Source organism: Perissodus microlepis, chromosome 23 (assembly GCF_051167445.1).
Source record: "Perissodus microlepis isolate ML-2025 ecotype Zambia chromosome 23, ASM5116744v1, whole genome shotgun sequence".
Lineage (NCBI taxonomy): Eukaryota > Metazoa > Chordata > Actinopteri > Cichliformes > Cichlidae > Perissodus > Perissodus microlepis.
Genome location: NC_140482.1, coordinates 38,951,920 through 38,968,998, shown reverse-complemented (window position 1 = coordinate 38,968,998; position 17,079 = coordinate 38,951,920). Strand labels below are relative to the sequence as shown.

The window sequence follows — 17,079 nt, the reverse complement described above, 5'->3', positions numbered from 1 at the left end:
TAATAACACCTGTTGTAAAAAAATAAATTAAAAAAAAAAGATAAGAAGCAACAATACATTAAAAGCGACAGTAGAAAACTCTTATAAACTCTCAGGGTTAAACAATTGTGTGCAGTTTCCAGTTTCCTTTGGACTACACATAACCAGCGGCTTAGTATTTTGTTCTTACGAGCAGTGGTTAGTTAAGCGACTGATTAACAACACTCTCCCGGGTGGATGCAGGCATCAAAACGAGCAAACCCCCTCGGGAGAGCAGCCACGACGACAGTGGGGAGTGACGTTTGATTTGTCCAAAAGAAGCTCGCAGGAAGTGACGCCTCCCTGTACGCGACGGGCGGGATATCCGCAGTAGTAAGCTAACTAATAACATGGCGAAGACTTACGATTACTTGTTTAAACTACTTTTAATCGGCGATTCCGGCGTTGGGAAGACCTGCGTGCTTTTCAGATTTTCAGAAGATGCCTTCAACTCAACGTTTATCTCCACGATAGGTGGGTAAAAGCCGCATTATCGGTGTGGTTTTGGACTAAAAGAGACATAGGAGTAGCCCATCCCGACAGGCTAATTCTGCTAACTTTTCTGGCTAGCATTCATATTGTACTACAGGCTAGTCAGGAAGCTTTCAACCGGCTAGTTAGAGGGGCTTTCCAGAAACCTCACAGACGTTGTAACCGGCCTGAATATTTGGCAACCTCAAATATATGTGATTTCCATGAGAGTGCACCCCACCTGACATTTTTATCGTAATAAATACTTTAACAGGGGTAAACTGAGCTAGCATGCTTCAAAGCTAACAGTGATAGTTGGCACTGTCATTTCCCTTATGACAGACTGCCCTGTACTTCGCACTCATGCTGCCAAAGTTACAAAAGTGTGAATTATCTCGTGCATTAAAAACAGATATTGTTACTGTCTGTGGGGTGGTCAGGCAAAGTTTGTGGTGCTTCTAAAAGACAACAATTGATGTGACTTTTTTTCTTCAGGTATTGACTTCAAAATCAGAACAATAGAATTAGATGGAAAGAAGATCAAGCTACAGATATGGTAAGATAGACAAGTCCATAAATTGTCTTCATCTGACAGGGTTTGGTGATGGATGACAGTGATATTAAGCTGCCTTCAAACTGAAAGTCAGCAGCATAATTCAGCATGCCTGCACTCGTACTGTTTAGAATAATTGTTCTAAACTAAGAAGCATTTCAGTATGATGCAATGCAATTTAACAGCAACACAAACTAATTTAAATTAGAAATTTATTATTTTAATTATTTAAATCAGAAAGAATGTTTCATAACAATGTTATCGTTAAAAACAGGTATTTACTTGTATTTACTTTCCCAAACAAACAGACTCTTTGTACTCCCCACATTTGGTCTGGCCACCATTGGTCTAACCCTTCTTAGGGTTAATGTTAAGTCTTACCCTAAATCTAATCCTGTATATTTTAGAGAAAGACAAAAAGTACTTGATATTCTTAGAATTATTTTCTTTGTCCCCCTATTCATAAGACTTAAGAGAAATTCAAAAGCAAAATACCACACAGCCTTGGCTTGGGTACCTAGCGTCACAAACGATAATGACCTCACATTGTTGGTGTTAGCTGAACAAGTTATTGTATAACTGCTGGACAGTATCTACTACTGTAACTGACCAGAATAGGATTGTGTCAAGCAAGGAAAGTCACCAACACTTGTATGGAACACTTGGAAACTTGGTCCTGCTCCCTATTTTGTATGATTTTAAAAAATCTCTAAAAAAAGCTGTTATACCTTTAATGTGTTCTGTGAGGACAGTTAACAGATGTTTCTTCTGTGTAGGGATACAGCAGGACAGGAGAGGTTCAGGACTATCACAACAGCCTACTACAGAGGAGCCATGGTAAGTTGCATCGTTAGCCTTTCAGATGATACATTAGCTGAGATAATCTCTGGGAATGGAGTAGGTGAAATGATGTATGTACTGCAGCATAAACCTCTACTAGAACCACACCCCACATTGTTGTTAAAGCCGTGTACACCTGAAAAATCAGGTGCGCTCACTACAGCACCTTGGCAGTTTTTGCTAGTCCCTCCTACAAGCATACAGTTAGTATGCTTGTATTTGTAAACCTAATTGGACCTTCTTACCTTTGACCAAAGTCCTTTTACTTTGCTCCAACACAACATGATTCATCACCGGTCGACGATGTTTTATCTTCGTTTCGTTTTATTGACATAGTACTAATTAATAACAAGTGGTTATCTCACAGTGGTTACATGAGCTGCATATTTTCATTAGAGTTGATTTTCAGCTCTGTTTCTGTGGATCAGATAGATTTAAGAAGTACGCGATGACAGCACTGATCTTAGGTTACTGTGTTTTCTTATGTCTTCTGCTCTATGACCTCTGCAGGGCATCATGTTAGTGTATGACATTACCAATGAGAAGTCCTTTGAAAACATCAAGAACTGGATACGGAATATAGAAGAGGTAAAAACCTTGCATTACTCGTACTTTTCTAGTTCTTTCTGTTCAGATTTGTTCCTCTTTGGTTAATTATTGATTTTGATCTTCTACAAAGTGCTATAGAGTAACGCTGTAGTTTTGATTCAGTTTCTGTTACGATTAAAATTATTATACCCAGATAATTAAGATAAAGCAGTTATTGTGCTAGGCCCTGTTTTGCAGGAACCCTCTTGTTTTGCCTTCTGCACATCCTTTTCCTTGTAATTTTGTCAACAAATAAAAGTCCAAATCCTCCTGCAGGGCTACGTTTATTTAAGCAGCTTAATCTATTTGGGTTTTACAGAATAATTGTAATTATAATTTTTGTGTTAGGGCTCAACGATTGGTATCAAATCTGAATTTCTAAGTGCTTAGAATATCAATTTGGACAATAGCTGATGTTTATGCCCATGTTTTGCATTGTTATTTGTTATTCATTCTCTCTTTTGTACCAGAGAAGCAAAATTATAATTATAACGTAATAGCAGAACTATTTTAATGTTACTACATTAAATGTAAACATACAGATTCATGCAAAAGTTTTAATCATTCATGATAAAGATTTTTTTGGTGAAAAAATAAATAAATAAATAAATAAATAAAAAATAATCCAGAGGCCTTCTTCATCAGCCTTATAAATAACCGACACAGTATTTAATGAGTGTAAAATACACAGCAGGTAAACATCAACATCAGTTACCTTTAGTAACAATGTTCTTATTTACTGGTGAGCTGGTGGCATTGAACAAGGTGAAAACATACCAGTATATTCTTAGTATATATGAGGTAGCTTTCCTACCTGTTCACCACGAGTTTCTTTTCCACAGCATGCATCAGCAGACGTGGAAAGGATGGTCCTTGGGAATAAGTGTGACGTTAATGACAAGCGTCAAGTGTCCAAAGAAAGAGGAGAGAAGGTGGGAATTGATTTGTCGGTGATAATGTTACTCTGAGGTCCCTGCAATATAAAAGTAATGTCTGAATAGTCCCACTAATGACTCTTTTCTTCTGCTGTCAGCTGGCGCTGGAGTACGGTATCAAATTTATGGAGACCAGTGCGAAGGCGAACATCAACGTGGAGAATGTGAGTTCAGTTTTCAGTAATTATTTGCTAGTTGTTGAAAGTGGTGTTGTGGAAGATGGCCAGCTTAATTTATGTTTTTACTCTGTAAAACTAGGGGACAGCACATGTGCGACAGTTCAGATGTTAAATCATTTTTAACTCTTGAAATCCACACCGGACAACGACACGATTGTACTTGGTTCAATATATTAGCAGGAAGCAGGGTCAAGCAGCTCTATCAGAATATTACAAGCATACCTAAAACCAAATATTTATACGTTATAAGAAAAAGAAATATTATTATTATTATTATTATTATTATTATAATATTAATAATAATAATTATTAATACTTATTTATCCCAAAGGTTGGGAAATGACTTTGATACTCTTAGCTAAGTTTTTCTTTGAAGTATAAATGACGTGACTAAATATATAGGTAGAATATAACAGTTCAAAATAACTTTGACAGGTAAAGTACTACAGTAAAGAAAGAGTTCAGATACAAAATTCCAAAAATTGATCCAATAAATCAAAACTTTTAATATGATCAAATAATGATCTTAAATCTTTCTTTTTATTCTTTGTTTAAAAGGGACAGTGCAGTTTAACATAGTCCAAATATAAAACATGAAACTGATGTACTGCACATAAGTTTATAGCTATTGCTAATTTCTAACTATTGTCCCTTGTTGGGCTTACATTCATAATACACAAAGTTACAACATTCAATTACATGAAAACCAAAATACACCATGAATACAACTACAATTAATAAACAATGTAAAAAAGAAGGAGATAATTTTATCTGAAATGAATGTGGCTATTATGGCATGACATGGTTAAGAGTTTCTGTCTTTAAACACATTAGAGAAAGTTTCCAGCTGCAGTGTGGTCAGAATCCATTAATCATGCACAGCCGCAGAATCCAAACCTTTTGCTCCTTCAAAGTGGATACAAAGAGATATAGCAAGGATGAATTTCTTCGAGTAATATGGTCGCATTCCAGCAGCTAGTAATTCAGTATTCAGGCCGCAGGAATGTTTCTGAGCTTTGACACGACTGGGATTTCACCAATTTTCAATCGTAATAAGTGCAATCCCTCCACATATCTTCTTACTGCTCAGATTAATATCCCTGTCTCCCCCAAAGTCCTAAAGCCAGAGGCAAGGAAGTCTGAGTGCAGCACACCAAACTGCCCTCACTGGGTTTCCTCTGGTCTTGGGGCGTTTTCACATGCACATGCACTTTGTTGTAAACTCGTAGCTTTTCCTTGTTTTTTTGGTATATGGTTTCTTTTCACATGGAGAAAACTCCAACCAAACCAAATGCGGAACTATAAAATACACAAGAACTATCAGTTTGTACCACAGACACATCTGGACAATAAACAATCTTGAAAACAAATACAGGATGAAGGTAAATGGCCTGTATTTGTATAGCGCTTTACTAGTCCCTAAGGACCCCAAAGCGCTTTACACATCCAGTCATCCACCCATTCACACACACATTCACACACTGGTGATGGCAAGTTACATTGTAGTCACAGCCACCCTGGGGCGCACTGACAGTGGATAACAGGGAGAGTTTAGTTAGCCTTCACTTCATTTCGTGGTTAATTACTACAGTTTTTGCCTTCGGCACATGTGTGGTACTCTCAAACTTGCAGCCTACACGTTGTAGTTGGGTCAAACAACCTCCTCCAAAGAGTCTCGGTGTGGTTGTTCTGAGCTGTTCCTGAATCTAATCGCTGTGTTCAAAACCGCACAAACAAATCACCCTAAAGAGGAAAATGAATTATTAATAGAGCACTTTTTAAAAGCACATGTTTGCCATGGAAGGCACCAAAACAACACACAACACATCCAATGAAACATTGATTATTTTTGATGTTTTTATTATTCTAATAATAAATAGAGGGTAATAAGAAACCACTCTGAGTTAAAAGCCAAACAAAATAAAAAAAATTAGTTATTGTCCAAACACTTTAGATTCCCTGTGATAATTGCTGGAACACTTGTTTGTTTCCTCCTGTTGTTTGGGATTACATCGTCTTGTTGTTTATTATTTATTTCTTAGTGATAATTGTACTGAATTATTACTTCAATGCGGTGTAATGATCTTATATGTTCTGTTTTGTGTTTTTTGGTCTGCAGGCCTTCTTAACGCTTGCCAGAGACATTAAGGCAAAAATGGACAAGAAGCTGGTAAGAAAGTAGAGAAGTGAAAATTCTATTAATAGCTTACCCACAGTAGTTTCAGTAGGTATGGTGTTAATGGTGTTTTCTGGTGTCTGCATGTTTTCCTAATTAATGGGCTTTAACATTTGTGCATTTTAGGAGGGAAACAACCCACAGGGCAGCAATCAAGGAGTAAAGATTACAGAACAACCCAAGAAGAGCAGTTTCTTCCGCTGCACGCTGCTGTGAGAAGACGAGTGCATCGGCAACCACCATCGCCTTAACCGTGTCCCCCCACTGGACATAACTGGACAGAGCACACGCTGATCTCTGTTTTATCCTTCTTCATTTGTCTTCCTCCTCCTTCTGATTTGTCCCGTCATTATGTAATTAGGAAAAGTCTACCCCCCGCCTTGGTTTACCAGTCTTCCTTTAATACCTGTGGATCTAACTGCTGTGGGCTCTGTTACATATTTAATCTCATTTCCCCCCCCCATATTAATTAATATTTTCAGTGTAGGCACAAGAGTGAAAGATTCTTAATGGTCACGTCCTTAAATACTAAGAAAGATCCAACCTTTCGGCAGTGACGGATAATAATTAAGGGATTCATTCATCAAATTTGAGAGAGTTTTAATATCTACGTAACTAAAGAGGCAAATTTTTTAAGCAGCCATTTCCTGAGTTTATCATGTTCAAAAGCTGATTGTGCACAGCTAAATACCATATGGATTGGATACAAAAATAAGAAAAAGTATTCTTCTTCTTAGAGATTAAGGACGTTGCATGTACAACATTGCCAAAACTCTGTGCACAGAAGAGCACTAACCAGAGGAGAAAGAGAAGTGGGAGACCCCAGTGCCCAGCTGAACAGCAATAGGACAAGTCTGAGAAACACACACAGAAACGCCTCACAGTTCCTCATCTGGCAGCTTTTTAAAAGAATGTATTTGTCTAGACTAGTTTTGAAGTGAGTAGGAAGTGCTGTTGCATTTCTTTGAACAAGAATATAACTTTTTCAGGTGCGTTTTGAGCCTTTAATCCAACACACAAAGGCTGATTCTCCAGACGCTGAACTAGCCGCATTGTTTGCTTCTTTAGTCAGCACAGCATTCTTCAGCTTCTTACATGATAAACGTGCGTTAGGTGACACGATGCAACATTCGAAGCCAGAGGCGATGGTTGCTGAAAACAGGGTATGTATGCTTGATCTTCCATTAAAGCTCAGTGATGGTTCCTGATGAATAATTCCATTTATCATTAATTTAATGCGCTATTACATAAAAACAAATATCCTTTTCCTTAAGGACGGTCCCCAGTCACCATAAACCTTTAGGCAGCGCTGTATTTGATCCTTATGACCAACAAAAGACCAGATTATACTTAAAGAATACGTGTATTACACTCATGTGTTTTTCTAATATTTCGATTGTCACCTGTGCTTCCAAAGTGATGTGTACAATCCCTGAATCCCCCCCCCACACACACACACACAAGATATTATACTAGATATTTGTCCTGACAGGGTGGTCTAGCTCTTTCCTTAATGTCCACATCTATGTAAATGCATCGTGTAAATATATATATATATATATATATATATATATATAATTGATTATGATTCACCGTATTACAGAGTAATGCCAGCACATGTCACTCATCATATCCACAGTGGGGTTTACATGTCCTTTCTTCTCGCGTCTTCTGCTAAAACATTCCAGTCCTCTTTAATGTGCAATGTAATGTATGAAAGAGCCCTGATTTTTCTCTTGTGTTCACATGTCTGCAGTAGGGTTGGGTTTTTAGAAGGGGGGGTAATTTAAGGGCACACACATGCTCCTTTTTGATGTTGCTTTCCACACCGTTTTAGCAATACCTACACTGACCACCTGGAGGCAACTTCAGCTACACAGCAGAAAGAGTCACAGCAATGGTGAAAGTGTGGTTTTATGCATTTGTACTTGTTCCGGTTGTCTGTTCCAATGGGGGAACATAAACACAACTGTTTCCTGGGCCTTGGATATGTGCTGTGCTGTAGCAGTATTTATGGAGTGAAAGAAATCATAGCACCAAAATGACAAAGTGCCCTTTTATGTTCTTCTTGATTATGCACTTTTCTTCCTTTTTCTTTCTGTTTTGGAAAAAAAAGATTTCTTAACATTTATTGTCTGTGTTAATTGCAAGTCTTAACTGAAAGCAAAGAATTTGCATGCACAAGATTTCCACAGAGCCTCTCTGGGCTTCTTTAAAACATCTGAGCACTGAAACCAGAAATCTAGAGATTTTCTTTTTGTTTTCACAACATTCCCACTTAGTGATTGAACTTTTTTTTTTGTTGTGGTTTATGCATTCGCGTAGCTTCCGATGCTTTTGGAAACCACCTTCTTCCACCTCTCCTCCTGTGTTGTTTTGGTCCAGTATTATGACCATCTAATCTATGCATTCTTGGTGCGTAGGAAACCTCAAAAGGCTTTGCACAGTTGACTTAATGAGCTTTATTTGAGATTAGAATTGTGCAGAGGATCCTTGATCTTGTTTTATTATTTTCTGCTGTCACTCCATGCAATTACATCGAGAGCTCATCAGAGGACAAAAAATAGGAAATTGAGCAAATCACGTCAAAGGCCAGATAAGCAGGTCCTTTGAAGTGGTGCTGAAGAGTCATCGAATCAAACCTGTAACAAAACGGTTTTCCTGTGGATTTAAGGAAATGTCAGCTTTGCTGGTTTAAATTTGTTTCGGCTGTTTCTTAAAATCACTCTCAGTTAAAATCAGTTCACAGCTTGATGAAAATCCAGCATTGTGAGATACAGTCTGCCGTTGCTTTATTCTGTAATTCTCTCCCTTTTGCAAATGTGACAGTTCTGTGTTCACATATCTTAAGCATTCCTGAACTACAATTGGCTTTCTTTGCTGATTACTGATGGGCTTCATGTGGAATAAAGTAAATAATTCAGCAATTGTAAATAAGATCTACAATGATTGTACTGTAGTTTCATAAATCTTATTGATCTACACTTTTTGTAGATATGTGTACTTTTGATGATTTATTAAAAATGAGATTCTTAAATGTGTCCAGTATGTTTTTCTGTGCAAAAACACAAAACATTTGCAGGACAAGTACTCTTGGTACACCTGTTCAGCTGGTTGTTGATGCATCTAACCAATCACATGGCAGCACCTCAGTGCATTTAGGCATGTAGTCAAGGTCAAGATGACCTGTTCAAACTGACAGATGCTGCCCCCACTGCTGTTCTGCATAGGCCTGAACCGCCCAGGCTAGATCATTAACATGACTTGCTACGGATACTGACTACAGGATGGCACAATTGTTATCAGGGGTGTCGAACTGTCCTGCAGGTTTTAGATATCACCCTGGGTCAACACACCTGAATCACATGATGAGTTCATTACCAGGCCTCTGGAGAACTTTAAGACATGTTGAGGAGGTAATTTAGCCATTTAAATCACCTGTGTTGGATCAAGGACACATCTAAAACCTGCAGGACACCGGCCCTCGAGGCCTGGAGTTCGACACCTGTGCTCTACATCAAGCTGTATGCCAGGAGTAAATGAGACATATTGCAATGTCAATCAGGCTGGAAACGTGTAACAAAGAGAGGGAAGATGGTTAGAACTGAGAGGATGGCACTACCAGAAGACAACACTGAGGACAGCTACAAGTACCTGGGAATCCCACAGGCAAGTGGGAACCACGAAGAGGCCGCTAGGAAAGCCGCAGCCACCAAATACCTGCAGAAAGTAAGCAAGTCCCGAGCAGTCAGATGCCCGGCTCGGGTAATCAGCTGGCTAAAGGATGAGATGGAATTCCAGCACCATGAGACTGTCTGCTAAGAAGAAGGAAGGCCGAGGACTAGTGAGTATCAGAACCACCATCCAGGATGAAACGGCAAACATCCATGAGTACACTGAAGTAAATACCTCAGACGGCATTGACCGCAAACTGGGTAAGTGGCTCCAACAGATCCAGAGCACAGTCCCATAAACAGAATTAATATATATATACATATATATATATATATATATATATATACACTGTATATGTCATCATATATCATCAATTGGTTAACTGGTTGCACCATGACACCAGTACAAATTGAAAATTTTGGTTCCTATAATTCAGTTTCTCTGAAATCTATTTATTGATGTTTTCCCATCCATGATGTAGAGTTTTGCGTTGCAAATGAATCTGCCACTCTACCACATGGTAATATGCAAATGTGTACGGCATCGAAGTGGCGCAAAAACTGCAGAGCAGTCTATCGCCTCATATTATCACGGGGCTCTTGAGAGACTTGATTATTTCTGTACAAATGGGGAGATTTGTGGAGTCAGCATGCCATCTATTCCACACCCTCTGTAAGCAAGCGTATTGTACTCGTGCACTTCCTCCTCAGCCTTACAAACAGGGAAAGAATATGCCCGCAGTCTGAGCTGCAGCTTTCACTTTAGTCAGCTGATGGAACCATGATTAGACTGAGGCTACTTCTCCCTGCCGCGTTCTCCTCTCTGATGTGGCACTGGTTTATTTTCTTCTCTATCAGTAGTTGTCAGTTTAAGGATGCTTTAAGGTTTACAATAGGGGCCTGTTTGCTTGAGGAGAAGACATATGAGCATTAGTGGTTCCCTGATAACTTTCTTCACCAAGGTTTGAAAAAAACCAAAAAAAAAACCAACTTTCATAAAATTGTGGAGGAGGTGGAGTGCGTAGGTGGGGGCACTTTGTGTATAAATGGAGAAGAGCCCCGCAGAAAGATTTGCACTGGAGCTCAACACTTCTGCTTCACACCAGAAAGACTTTGACCTTTGTTCTGACTTTTTTTCTTTTTAACAATCGTCAGGTGGGCGGTGGATTTTCTCTGAAGCGGATGTCGATATTACAGGAATTTTTTTTTTTTTATTGAATCATAAATCAGTTAATAAGTCACCTATTATGCCTGAAAGCAGGATCTATTTTTCTTTAAAAGGTGCTCACCCGTCTATCATGCACTGCATATAAAAACAAATATGTTTTTACTAATGATAAGTTACATAAAATGCTGTGGGATGCGGATGTACTGCATGTCGTCAGTGACGTCTAGGAAGTTTCCCAGATGTAAATTGTTTTTCGGCACTCCGTAAAAATCTGGCCCTGGAGTAACGTGGGACAGCTGGAAAGTACTGATAAAGTCATTTGAGGGGTGTTTTTTTTTTTTTTTTTTTTTTGTTGTTGCTTAAAATCACTCAGACTGTAGCCTCTCCTTTCACTTGTGTTTTATCTCCAATCTGTTAAGTCAGAACAATCACTTGAAGGTCATTTTCTCCACAGCTTTGCGTATGTGTGCTTGTGTGCGTACAGCCACAGATACAATCAAGACATGCAACTTCAGCCTTAAGGTATGTGGAGTATCTGAATAATTTTATTTCTTATTTAGTGATGTTATTCAGTGTTTTCTATGTGTCTCTTAAAAAAACTATTCTACTGTACTCAAAAAATTTACTGTATTCTACTTGGATCGAGTAGGGTTTTGGCCCCGCCCCCAGACAGTTTTTTTTTTCAGGTGAGCGAGCTCAGCCGTGTCATTCTATCTCGGAGCTGCCAGACAGGGTGAGTAACTTTTCTTATGAGTTTGTATTTGACGCCAGAAGCAACATTATTGAGTTTTATTCACAAAATCAGTATTCTGTAATGAATTATGTGTTCATATTGCAAATTTAAGATGAATTCACAAATATAATTGATAAAGTCTTACAACAGGTACTGCTGTAAACAAAAGTATTAGTGAGTAGACTCCATCCTTTAGCTCTTTGCCATTTTAAAGGAAAACTGCATTATGTTTGAGATTGTTAAAATGCACGGGAACTAATAATAATTCACCTGAGGAACTGTTGATAGACATCACAGAGCACTTCACCTGAAACAGGAACAATGGATATTTAAAATGCATATTAACACCCAGCTTTCATACCTGTATGTGGCCTGTACTGTAGGTGCGTAGTTAATGTACAGACTAAATAAACTAACTTCTTCATTTGCAGGTCTTTGTGCTCAGTGACTTTTCCATTAGCCATAACTGTCGATTAAATGAACCATTACGCAGGAGGATGGAGGGAAGTCAGACGTTTCAGGGACAACGTGATCCTTACACCTGGTTCACAGAGTCTCAGCTCCAGTCTGTCATCAGGAATGGTGTAGTCCCGGAGTGGTTTCATGGGATCATTTCCAGAAAGTAAGTTTATGAGATATATAATTGTGCTCGCATTATCATTATAAAAGAGGGAAGAACATTAGGTTATTCCAGCTTTCCAGGACTCTTCAACCCCAGAAACAACCCCGAGAACTCATAAACTACAAGGTCATTCTAAATGTGGGTCTTGCATAAATTGCTAGTACAATAAAAATGTAAAACCATTAGTGGCAACATCATCAATGTCAAAGGCTTCATCACTTGTAAAACTAAAAATGTGGTCTATATGATACAGTGCCTATGTAATGCAACATCTATAGGAGAAACATCTCTGAAAGAACAAGTTAATGAACATTTAAGTTCTACAAAGAGGAATAATTTAACCAGTCCTGTTGCAAGACATTTTATGAAAAACATTGCAGCTTGCCTTTATTTTTTTTTATAGGCATTGAAACCATTAAGCCCAGTCAAAGAGGCTGTAATATGAACTTTATCAGGGAAAAGACAGAAGCAATCTGGATATTTTGTTTAAAGAGTTTATTTCCTGCAGGTATGAATAAGAATCTATCTATTTTGTTTTTATGTTTTCAATTAGATTTTCTAATACTGATGTTTTTTTTGTTTTTTTTAAATATATGAGTGAATGTGTGATTGGTTCATTTGACTTTTTTTCTGCAGTATACTGTTTTATTTAAACACACACTGTTTGGTATTTTGTAATGACCCTGATGAAGGCCACACGTCTTCACCTCATATCATATCATACCTATATCATTACCTTCCATCTACTCCAGTGGAAGGCAAACAGTCCAAAATATGAGGAGCTAAGACTGAAAGATATCAGTTTTCATGACCTGATGTGATTGTCTAACTGACTGAACATTTTGTAAATGCTACATTTCTTTATTAATGTTTATTAAACTGTTAAATCGCTCACATGCTACGGTATTCCAATATTTCTGGGAAAGCACAGGGTTAGACTCTTTTTCTTTCAACCTCCCATCTAATAGCCTTTAAATATCTAGGCACAAATATGTGTCAGCAGAGATTTGCATTTACTTTTCCTATAGTTTTTTTTTTTTTTTTTACTCTATTTTTAGGCGGTGAGACTGAAACTAATCTTTCACTCTGCAGGTTTACTTTGGTCACTATACAGTAATTCCATAGAGTAATGGTTGATGCACTCAGCTAGCATGTGAAAGATCCCTGGTTCCATCCTGGAAGGAGATTCAAATCCCTTTAGGGATACAGCGTTAAACAAAGATACCTGACATCGTGACCTCTTGTGAATAAGGGAACGTAGGGAAAGTAGCTTACTTCACGTAATATGAGACCAAACCTGTGCTGTACAATTGCACTATGAGAGATGATTATATGGGATGTATTGCACAATTACCATCTTTTAAAGCTGTAGATGAGTTATTAAATATAGCTGGAAAAAGGACTGGTATACTTTTGATAGTTTAGTATCTTTAATTATGGTGACAGAGCAGTTAGCACTGTTGCACAGGAAGACAATCACAGGTTTGACTCCACCAGCTGGTCTGCATGTTCTTCCTTTGACTGTGCTGGTTCTGTCCGGGTACTCTGGCTTCCTTCAGCAGTTCAAAGACATGCATGTGAACTCTTTCACTATGTCATATGATATACAAAAACTATTTGTAGAATATGCCCAAAGGCCAGGCTGATTCCCACTATGATGTGATTCGCATTTTAGTGACAGCTACGGTTTATAAATAACCCCAAACCATAAAATGTAAAGATTGAAGTGCATGCATGAAAGAGGCCTTTGTTTGTGGTCCTTTGTGTAGGACAGCAGAGGAACTGCTAATGGCTAAGCCACCGGGTTACTTCCTCATCAGAGTCAGTGAGAGCAGGATCGGCTACACTCTCTCGTATCGGTGAGTGTTTTCAGCATGACGGAAACCTTATTTTTAAAGTAATGTGCTCACACACTTAGTCACCCTGACACTCCACTCTGTTCACTCTAATGTACTGACCAATCAGTGCCGAGGACCGCTGCAGACACTTTATGATTGATGCACTGGAAAATGGCTCTTACATCATAGTGGGGGAAAACAGGTATCACCGGTTTCTGCATGACCTGGTGGACTTTCATCGTAGAACTCCCATCATGCCTTTCACTCAAGTGCTGACTGTTCCTTGTGGACAGGTGAGAAAATGTGCTTGTCTCAACTGCTTTCATGCTTTTTTATGTTATTGTAAACTACAGGTTTACTTTTTAGTACATTATACGAGCTCAGCATAAGCTAATCAAGCTAAGCTAAGTAAGATTAATTGTGTAAACTACAATAAAACATCTGTGCTGTAACTTTTTTACATCTTTTCAGGCTTCTAATGACAAGACTGACTATGCAGAACTACTGTTTCGCTCAAGAGGTCCAGACTCCAGGGCCAGTTTGCCACCAAACAACTTCCAGGTTCCCAGCATAAATCCACCAGGGTCAAGAGAGGATATCCCACCTGCCCTTCCTCACCGTCCAAATTATTTGGGAAACTCACCAATTTTGCCTCCAAAAAGCCAAACAAATAGACTCTACCCTTCTTTGGAAGATGAGTTTCAACACAATACCTCTCCACCACCAGCACTGGTAAAAATGGCCTTGAAAACTATTGTTCAAGCTAAAGATCTCCGTACATTGTCTGATAAAGTTAAGGTTAAAAGATTTTAATCTAAAAAGCTTTTCTTTGCAGTTAGCATCCTTTTTATACGAATCTAAAGAATAAGTATGGCTCTAAATCTTCATGTAAAAGGATATTTGCTTATCATGATCAGGTTTGATTTAAACTGAAATAGTAGCATGAATATTTTCTAAAAACTGAAGACAGGTCCTGAAAACATGTTATCAATGAGCTACTTGCTGTGAGTGACTGAGAAGTCTAGATTTTTGACAAATTAGAAGTAAATGTAACCCTGAGTGTTGATGGATTTGTGGTGATGCACATTTGAGATGAGGTTTTCATTAACTTTAAAAATAAGAAGTAAAGAGATCTAAAAATATAGAAAATAATAATTTAAGTTTGTCTTTATGTTCATCTGCAGCCTGTCCCAACACCCAGGAAGAAATATACAGGTGATAATCCTCCATCCAACCAGCCTCCCGAAGTCCCTTCTCGAGACTGCATGGCTCCCAAGCAGAATCAGGCTGTCAGAACAGTCTCTGCTCCTGAGAATCTGCCCACGTTTGCAGGCTCCGAACAACCGCCCACTACCAACAACCAGCAAGTGAGGAATCAAGAAGTAAAGCCGTCAGTCGTCACCAACCTAAAGAACTTCAAGAAGAAATTCCAAAAGAAGAGGGGCCCGTTGCAGGATAATTCATACGAAGAGATTAACACTGACAGGGGTGAAAATGATGAGCACGAGTACCAGGAGATCACGGGGGATCTAACCTTTTGTGATCCACCACTTTCCTCCAGCTGCACTCCTGTGAAGCTGACTGATGACATGTTACCCTTAGAATATATGCCACCTCCACCTTTTGCTCCAGGCTACGGACCCACATGAGAAAATAGAGTGCATAAAATATAGTGAATATGGACAGGTCACAGTGATCACCTGAAACTATAATAAACAAGTGAGTCAAGTCAAGGAAGAGGGTTAATGTGTACATGTATCCTCATCTGGGCAAAGGAGAGGAAGTGGTAGGCTATATGCTGGAAAAATACTGCATTCGTCCAACCTTTATGATCCTTTATCTTTATGACCTTTATTCACCTAAAGAGAGGCTTAATGTCAAAGCATTGCACCAGTCTTTCATTCTTAGGATGTGTCTACAACTGGCTAATGCAGACACTGAAACACAGTGAAACAGCTAGACTAGACACAAAATGTGCCTATCAGTTTCTTTAAAGTTTACTAATTAAATCATTCCGTGTGTTTTCTTTTTTTCCCCTGTTGTATAAGATAACAGAGGCGGGATAGCTGCCTCATCCTGTTTTCTGTCTTTATGCTAAGCTAAGCCAACAGCTGCCACAGCCTCATAATATTCCTATTCCTTTAAGATTTAGGTCGCAAGGAATATTTATTATGCATAAAATTATAGGATAGATTAAACTGCCTCCTTCATGCAAATGTATTTAGTGCCAAATTATATATTATTATTTTTTAAAAATGTTTCATACATCAAAACTCTATTCAGACAAAAGGTGTCACATTAAAATTTATAATGCAATAAATTTGTTACATAGATGTCTACCTGAAGCCAATTTCCTGCCATCTTTGCATACATGCTTTCAAATTAAGGTTAAAGTTTTTCATACACTTATTTGGTAGGATATTAAAGTCTAAACATGCTCAGGGGAATTTTTGCGTAGCATATGCAAATAAGAAATAACAGCTGCTTTGAGTAAAGGTGGCATGCTGCTACATCACATGCAGATCTCTGATCAGAAGTGTGATAGAGATGATGAAAGAGAGAGAGAACACCCAAACTGGTACATTTTTTACAGGTGGAAACATACAGCAGTGCGCTCTTAAAAACATTATTTTGATTTTATGGCAAATAAAATTATAGCTAGATAGCTAGCTCGCTAAAAGAATACAGAGCTAGAAAAAAGCACTTCTAATGTTCATTCTTTATTTCTTGATGCATGCTCAATCAGTGGGTTTTGGTCAGTGGTTGTTGATCAATGGTCATGAGAATTTGCATAATTAAGATTAAGGAACTGACCTCCCAGCCCATTGTTCCTTCAGTGGGCTGGTTTCAGTCATTATGCAAATGCACTGTTTATAAGATTGGGAAAACCTGCAGTCAGCTGAGACTGAAGAAGTCACTTGGATGAGTGACGAAACGTTTCTCCCACAAAACGCTACGTCAAGATGAACAGAATCAACTTTTGGAGATTCATGCTTTATTCATCATACATATGTCATCATCACCCAGTGATTTATCTAGCCTGCAATCTGTATTGCAACGTGTCTGGCTTTAAATGGTTACTATTTTCGTGTTTACTTTAAATCAGAAGGAAACATTTACTAATAGCTGAGACTATTTTAAACACGTATATACTCACCAGCTACTGTATGAGTGCTGTAGCTATTATATGATTATTATGAGCTTGTGTAAGAGAAAAAATCAGCTTAACAAAAGCAATAAATCTCAAATCTCGACATCTATATAACACTCATAAATATTTATAA

The 17,079-nt window shown here is 38.3% G+C and overlaps 2 protein-coding genes across 2 annotated transcripts; both read left to right on the top strand.

Annotated features, from left to right (window-relative positions):
• Window positions 1–113: 113 nt before the first annotated feature.
• LOC146362117 (ras-related protein Rab-8A) lies at window positions 114–8,801 on the top strand. The gene is made up of 8 exons (XM_084920662.1): window positions 114–492; window positions 985–1,045; window positions 1,819–1,879; window positions 2,393–2,470; window positions 3,313–3,402; window positions 3,504–3,569; window positions 5,704–5,754; window positions 5,887–8,801. Exons 1-8 carry the CDS (start codon window positions 369–371, stop codon window positions 5,974–5,976), a joined length of 621 nt encoding a protein of 206 aa, XP_084776788.1. The 5' UTR covers window positions 114–368; the 3' UTR covers window positions 5,977–8,801.
• Window positions 8,802–9,186: 385 nt separating this feature from the next.
• On the top strand, window positions 9,187–16,182 carry hsh2d (hematopoietic SH2 domain containing). The gene is made up of 8 exons (XM_084922063.1): window positions 9,187–9,695; window positions 11,057–11,124; window positions 11,252–11,335; window positions 11,767–11,957; window positions 13,727–13,816; window positions 13,923–14,088; window positions 14,267–14,527; window positions 14,980–16,182. The coding sequence occupies exons 1-8, from the start codon at window positions 9,545–9,547 to the stop codon at window positions 15,442–15,444; spliced, it is 1,476 nt and encodes a 491-aa protein (XP_084778189.1). The 5' UTR covers window positions 9,187–9,544; the 3' UTR covers window positions 15,445–16,182.
• The last annotated feature ends 897 nt before the right edge of the window (window positions 16,183–17,079 follow it).